We start from the raw sequence: 8,231 nt of genomic DNA, 5'->3' as shown, positions 1-8,231 counted from the left end.
GAAGCGCACGACGCATATGAAGGACAAAAAGCTATGAGGAAGTATGTTGAGGAGAATGTCAGAGTTGGATTCAGGTGAGCTCAACTCTGGATGACTAGAACATCACGCAAGTGAGCAGGGTCCAAAAATGGTCAAGTCAAAAGTTGACCATAAAGACTCGAGACACCTTAGTTGTCTTGAGGCACCTTGGATGCTCATCAGAGATGCTTCCAGCTGCGAAACTTGAGGCGTCTCAAATGAACAATAGTAGATGCACCTCTGATCAACTAAAGGCGCCTCCGATGTCAAAGAAACGTTATGGCATAGATAATAGTAGGAATCCACATTAGCAAAACTGAGACGCCTCTGATGAACTGAGACGCCTCCAAGCCACCAACCAAGGCTCATCCAAACTGCCAGATCAGAAAACTAAATGTTGTGATAAGGATAAGTCTTATCTAGCTGAGGCACCTCCAAGTGATTTGAGGTGCCTCCAATATCATGTCAGCCAACGATCATTTATCACAAGAACAATATAAATAACATCTTAGAGTTAGGAGTTCAAATACACTTGTTCTTAATCTTCTACATTCACGGTTCTTATACTCAACCATTGTAAGGGGTTACATTGCCTCCGATCTTGATCTAAGAAGTTATTTTTTTAGTGAGTTTTCTACTATTTTGGATTAACAACCAGTTAGATTATAACCAAGTCAATTTTGCTTCCTTTATTTTTATGATAATTGTTTTTAATTAATTGTGTGTCCTTGCCACACTAAAAAAATGGTTAACCAGATTGGATAACGTCGAGCATGGGGTGACCGACCCAACCCTACAGAAGTTTTCCATCGGCCATCAGGATAAATCAGGAAGCACTTGTGATGGGTGCTCTAGAAGTCCAGCATCCTTTAATTATATGCCCTTGCTACACTATAAGTAAAAGAAATAGTAATTTGATTTACATGTCATCTATTCACTCCCTCTAACCAGTCCACCCAATCCAACACCTTGGAGGAAGGAGACGTGCCGACCAAAGGAAGAGGACCTCTTACCTCTCTTTCCCAGTACGTTGACGTCCTTTATCATTTCCTTCTAGGGCCGACTCAAGCTTATTTGAGGTCCCAGGTGAAAAAAAAAGTTTGGTAAGTGACATTGGTTAAAAAATTTTCCTTGCTCTTTTTCATTTGGACATAGGATTGAACATTCAGACTTAGGATTAGTGGGGTTTAATTTTTTTTTAAAAATAAATTAAAATATTAATTTTAAAATATAATTTTTAATATAAATATTTATTTTATTTTTACTTTTTAATATAAAATTATTAATTAAATTTCCATATTCAAGTTTTTAATAGTATCAAATAGTATATTATTATTTAATATAATAATGCACCTCAAGGAGATAATAAACTTTCAATTCACTTAGTCGAAAAAAGTATATTTAGACTTATTTAAAAATAAAGAAATATAGAAATATGCCTAATTATTTGAATGAAAGATGGAGAGAAGAACTTTTTGAAAAAGAAAAATTGAGAAAATAAGAGGAAGAAAGAATAATGCTCTGTCCTTAACTATCATCATCCGCGAATATTAAAAATAAATATTAAAAAATATATGTATAAAATGACAAAATTTAATATAATCTCTAAAAAATGAAGATTAGAGCGAAACCTAACTGGTCATTATCATTTATCAGGAGCTAAATAAGAGTCTTTTTGACATATAAACTTGTTTCATGAAACTTCGACATCTCTAGGTCCATATTCGAGGTTTCCGAATGCTTTTTCTATTTTTTTTTAAAATTTGGGGCGAATTCAGGATTCATCCCAGATTTTTTTTTAAAAAAAAAGAAAAATCATTCGACAACCTCAAATATGGACCTAAAGATGTCAGAATTTCATGAAACAAGTTTCTAATTTTCTTGTGATCTTAAAAATATCTTCATCCATAATTTTAACCTAATATATTGAGTGTGATGATTTTTTTAACATGATTATGACCTAATTCATGTTAACAAATCATCACACTTAATATATTAGGTTAAAATTCAAGATTATGGTATTTTCATGATGAGGAGAAAATTAGGAACCCATAGAAACTTGTTTCATGAAATTCTAACATCTCTAAGTCCATATTTGGGACTTTCGAATGCTTTTTTTTTTTTTTAAATCTGGGACGAATCTAAGATTCGTCCTAGAATTTGGGACGAATTCCTGGATTCGTCCCAGATTAAAAATAAATTAAAAAAAAAGAAAAATCATTCAGAAGCCCCAAATATGGACCTACAGATCTCGAAATTTCATGAAACAAATTTCTATGGGTTCCTAATTTTGTACCGATCGTTAATATATCCTCATCCATAATTTTAACCTAATGTATTTTGTGTGGTGATTTTTTAACCCGAATTTGACCTAATTCAGGTTAAAAAATCACCACACTCAAAATATTAGGTCAAAATTATAGTTGAGGACATTTTTATGATCAAGAGAATGATACGAACACATAGAAACTTTTATCATAAAATTTGATGTCTGTAAATCCATATTTAAAGCTTCCGATTATTTTTTCATTTTTTTTAAAAACATTTCGATTCTGGGACGAATCCTGGATTAGTCCCAGAATTGAGGACGAATCCTGGATTCGTACCAGAATTGGGGGCGAATCCAGGATTCATTCCCAAAATTAGGGGTGAATCCAGGATTCGCCCCTAAATTGGTGGCACTTCCATGGATTCATCCCTAAATTAGCAGATCAAATCTTCTACCCCCAAATTTCTTTGTCCCCGTGTCCCCTGCCGATCGGACGAACCAGATTACATCTTAAGACATCATGGCATCTTTAAGATGTGTGCAGTATCCTCGTGATGTGCAAGGCATCCTTGAGATGTAATCTGGTCCGTCTGATCGGCAAGGGGACACGGAGACAGAGAAATTTGAGGACAGAGGATTTGATCTCCTAAATTGGGGGCGCTTCCATGGATTCGTCCCTTATAATTTTTTTAATATTTTTAAAAAAATTTCAATCTGGGATGAATTTTGGATTTTTTCCATATTTTGGGACGAATCCTGGATTCATTCTAGAATTTGAGACGAATCCAGAATTCGTCCCAGAATCTGGGATGAATTTTGTGACGAAAATAGTTTTCGTTAGGAATTTGCGCCGAAAATATTTTGTTGCAGATTGCATTGCTAATTTGGGTCGAAATTTATTTTTGTCACCAAACTTGTTGCAATTTTGGGACAAAAAATATTTGTCTCAAAATTTCCTCCTTAAATCATTATTTTTTTTTTGTAATGTACAAAAACTCCTTAGAGGAAGGAGACGTATTGGACCTGTCCCATGGCCCCTATTATTTTCAGGGCATTCATAATAGGGTGTTAAATGACCCATTTAACAACCCTCTCCATTATGAGTGGATATTATAATGGTCACATATAGGGGAGAAAGAGAGGGGGAGGGATGAACGTAATTCATCCTTGTTTTTTAAATTTTTTTAGAAGGTACATTATTTTTTTAAAAGTAAGATTATTATTAAAATAATAATAATAATTTAAAATATAATTTATTTATTTAATATGATATAATTTAGTAGATAGTGTAATTTATAAATAATGAATATTAATATTAAAAAAAAATATGAATGTGAAAGATATAATAAATATGTGACAGTAAATTATATATTTTTAAATAAAACAGGGAGTATTATAATAGGACTGGGTTTGGATGCTCTCAAGAGCTAAGGCTCATCACTTGCGCTCATCGAATTGGGCTTGCCATGTGGCCCTTACTGTCTCTGCCACGTTAATTATACTACCCAACCTCCTCGGAGGAAGGAGATGTGTTGGTCTCCAATAGGGCACCGGAGGAAGTGAATCTCTGACCTCTCTCTCCTAGTACGTTGACCTTCTTCATCGTTGCCTTCCTTGATGAAGCCACTCTTTTGCCTCGTTACTGATCTTACTATACCAAATTAAGTTTGATGCCAATTCTGAGTAAAAAAGCAGTAATCCTTGATGCAACTCGAGAAGAGAAAGCAAAATACTCTGTTTTTTTTTTACCTTCGACTAAAGGAACACTGTCTGCTTTGCCACTTACGGATCATAGGAAAAGGCTACAAAAGGCCTGTGTGGCCACACTGATCATGGAAGGTGCCAAATGAGTTCGTTGTCTTGGCATGGTGGCAGCTCTGGAACGGATCTCTGTATGGTAACGGCCGAGCCAGAAATTAAATTCTATCCGGGCTAAAAACGCCCTGGGTTGACGTGGGGCTTATGGTGATATGGACCCCGGATTAATAGTGCGGAATTTATTTAAAAATTAACAAATATAAAGGAATAATTGATAAAGTAAAGTAATATTCAGTGGGACCCAGGTTAATGGCCCTTGTCTGTTGGGCTTGGACAGGGGTGATTTGTTTGGAGCGCTTGTCTTGGTGTCCATTCTAAAAGATCAGTGTTCTTCAAGTGTGATTTCAAAGGTATCATCCTAGTTTTTCCTAATTTTTCAGTAATAAATAGATCATATTTAAAATTTACACGCATGATCATTAATAAAATCTGATTCCAAATATCGAGTAAAAAATTATGACTATATTTGATGCGCAGTCAAAAGTGAGAAAAGTAATCGATGTAGAGGTCAAAGGTATGGAATCGTTGGATCATCAAAGTTGGCCGAGTGGATGACAACAGGTCGATCGGGCCTCAAGGGTCTGATCGGACATGACCGTCCACTCAGCGAAAGGAGAGTCCAGTATCAGGATGTCGCTCGAAGGCTCGTCCGACTAGATCGCTCGTCCAGTCAGGCGGCAAGTAGTAACCTGATTGCTGGACGACTAAAGAGAGGAGAACATATGTTTGCAACTATGACGACCCTATAAGGGCTAGACTGACCGAACTGCCTGTCCGGTCATACGAGGAACAACCTACTAGCCGAGCGATTATGGAAAAGAACAACCTAGAGCGACCTGGCCAGGGATCTCGGCCGAGTGACTCCCCCGCTCAGCCAAATAGTGGGATCCTTTTCTTAGCTCATCGTATCCTTTTGAGAGTTGGTGTCGCTGACAATAAGGCATGATCAACAGGTAAATCATACGATAGAAGCTTCCATTGTCATGTTAGGGATTTGCACGCCCTATTAAGGAAGGTGTCAGAAACATTTTCCTGACTTATCCTTTCATTGGACAATTGGGAAATGTACACGTGTTTTGAGAAGCATGCACATATACTACAGGGACACTATATAAAGGAGGGTTCATGTGTTATTTATGGTTACACTTTTGTTGCTACAGTTTTCTCTGCTCTTCGCTATTGTCGGTAACTGATTTGAACGTCGAATGTTCAACGCTCGGGATTCCTTCCATGGATTAGTACTGACATTCTTGATTTTATAGGATGGAGTGAAATATTCACACATATCAACCGCAGAATTATATCCCCAATCAATTATATTCATCATTTTCAGACAAGATCCTGTTGATGATGCATCACTTTTGTATATTATCTAATATACTAACTGCTAATAACTTAGTCAAATGCACATCCCATGCAAATACAGAGATTATTCAAGTTCATAAGATTTATTTAAAAGAATCAATGAATACTGCTAATTAACAGAGATAATATATCTATAAAGGAAGAAAACAAAAAGAGAAAAGGAACAAATAAACTAGATCTATCGACTCCGTCGATCGAGGTCAGTAGTTAATTGTTCTTTTTATTACACGATCCATCTCAAGAAACACAAAATGTTTCTAGCAATATTGCAAAGAGATCATAAACCTACATCATGGTATGACTTAATGGCTTCTTCAATGGCATACGACGAAAGGATATCGCTATTCACATTAGGAACCGAGGGCCAAAAGGATACTGAATCTGCGGCTGCAAAATCGAAGACATTGCCGCCGGTCGGGTAATGGAGGAAATCCGAAGAACCATGTCCGAAAAGCGCTAGATCCCCCAGGAATGGAGGATTAGGCATTCCCAGCGGAGGCATCATGGCCGTAGACGAGTACAAAAAGTGTGTATAATTCTTCGACGGCGTACCACTCGAGGAGACTTCTAACATGTTCTCGTTGTTGTTGTCTTTGCACGCATCATTTGGCGATGGCAGTGTGGCGGGAGGAGGGACGGCGGCGGATATTTCATTGCTGTTGTTATTGTTGTTGTCGTCGTCGTTATTAATGTTTTCGACGGCGGTGGCTTGTGACTGGCCGGTGAGCCTCTGGACGATCTCCTTGAAATTATCAACAGTCGCATGAATAATTTTCGGAGCATGGGTGTAGATAATGACCGGCTGACGGCGTTGACGAGGGTTATTGGTGGCGGTGCCGATCGTGGAGATGGTGGAAGAGGAAGAAGAGGAGGAAGGCTTTTGGATTAGATGAGACTCCTTGTGAACCTTGAGAGGGGCGTGGCGTTGTAGAGCATTGAATTCCCTTGCGGAAGGGCTCATGGTGCAGGAATGGGAAAAAGAAGGTTAATTGAAGAATTATATAGTAGAATCACAAGGATCGCGAGCAATAAAAGAGGAGATAGTGGTGGCTATTTTTGGAGAGAAAATGACAAAAAAAGGTTGGTTATCTTGGGACAAAGAGTGAAATAAAAAATAATATTAAAAAAAGTAAGAAAAGATTATTTTTTTTTACATGTTAAAAGGAGAGGAGAGAGAGTGGATTATATATATATATATATATTGAGAATAATATTAAGGTTTATAGAGGATAATTTTTAAAAAATATTTTTAAGGTTTTAAACTATCCCTTAAAATTTTTGTTTTGCTATCTAAATGCTTCATTCAAACACTAGCTAACATAGCTATTTGATTTTTTTTTAATTATCATTTAAACATCTCGCATGTTGATAAAGATAAAAAAATTAATACTATAGAATATCGAGCTCCATTTATAAATGTTTACGTTTTAATTACTTTAAAGAGTTTTTATCTTTTTAATAGTTTAAAAAATCTATCAACGTAAAAGATGAAAATAGCCTCGTCTAAAAAAACTTTAAACTATTGTTTTTTACCCTTGATAATCAATAGTAGATATCCAAAGAGTTTTAATTTAACTGATTAAAAATAACATAAATGGTCCTAAAATCTCCATACAAAATTTCAATTTTATCGTCAGTTCTTATGTCAATTCATCTAATTCACTATGTGCACACATTTTGAGAGACTATTACAAAATATAGGTAAAAAGTCCAAAAAAAAAATATCATCCATCCAAAATGAGGTATAATTTTTCCTAAATTCACCATGATTTAAACTCAAATGTAATACACTATCTATACACACAATTTTTAGGTGCATGATAAAATATAGATACAAGAAGTCCATAATAAGATATAATTTCTCCTAAATTCAACATTATTTCTGTACATACATTTTTTTAGGTACATGGTATTGACGATAGAATTCACACATATTATTAATGATAGTATATGATATATATAAATACCATTACAAGTGAAAATAGGAAAATACATAAATTAGGAAAATAATAAGTATTTCCTAATAATAATTATTCTCTAATAACTAGGAAACAAATAACTATTTTCTAACAATAATTATTCCCTAATAACTAGAAAATAAATAACTATTTACTTATAATAATTATTTCCTAATACGCCATCTCAAGATGGTGTCTCAGAAATCACACTAATCTTGCTGCAAATAGCAAACAACCGAGGTCAAGAAAGCGACTTTGTAAGTGCATCAGTCAACTAATCCTCAGTAGGAATATGAGTAACTCGTAGTTCGAAGACGTGACACCCAAATTATCAGTAAAAAGCACAGCAGATGTGGTAATCGAAAGAAGCAGATCTGTCAAAAGTGACTTAATTCATTGGATCTCAGTTGCTGCAGAGGCAATGACATGATATTTAGGCTCAGTCGAAGAGCACACAATCGTGCGTTGTTTGGAAGATGAATCAGGAGTATTTGTGAGAGATAGCCGGCAAGTAATGTCGTCAGCGGCAACCATTGTAGAAGGCGGCCTATGGATATTCTTTTAGAGCAAAATCCCCCAGTGCGATCAACGAAACAATGATTTGTTGAACTTTACCTTTGATGAAAGAAGACAACAACTAGAAGGAGACAAAGTGTTGTTGTTTGAATGCTAAAATCTGACTTGTCATCGGAATAAGAGCATCAGAGAGAAGGCTACATTTTGGTGGCTGCATATGCTGGAGTAGATGTAGAAAATCTTTTATTGAACAAAACTTGGAAAAAAAACTTGCTATTTGGCCTATC

At 35.7% G+C, this 8,231-nt stretch overlaps 1 protein-coding gene across 1 annotated transcript; it reads right to left on the bottom strand.

The window, feature by feature from the left end:
* Positions 1 to 5,747: 5,747 nt before the first annotated feature.
* On the bottom strand, positions 5,748 to 6,431 carry LOC122011262 (nuclear speckle RNA-binding protein B-like). The gene has a single exon (XM_042567655.1). It carries the CDS (start codon positions 6,429 to 6,431, stop codon positions 5,748 to 5,750), a length of 684 nt encoding a protein of 227 aa, XP_042423589.1.
* Between the last annotated feature and the right edge of the window lie 1,800 nt (positions 6,432 to 8,231).

Source organism: Zingiber officinale, chromosome 8A (assembly GCF_018446385.1).
Source record: "Zingiber officinale cultivar Zhangliang chromosome 8A, Zo_v1.1, whole genome shotgun sequence".
Classification (NCBI taxonomy): Eukaryota; Viridiplantae; Streptophyta; class Magnoliopsida; order Zingiberales; family Zingiberaceae; genus Zingiber; species Zingiber officinale.
Note: the sequence above shows the minus strand (reverse complement) of the source record. Positions and strands in the feature narration are given on the sequence as shown.

Bases quoted from the DNA above. Each gene is read 5' to 3' on its own strand.
- LOC122011262 (XM_042567655.1), bottom strand. From the start codon at position 6,431: ATGAGCCCTTCCGCAAGGGAATTCAATGCTCTACAACGCCACGCCCCT.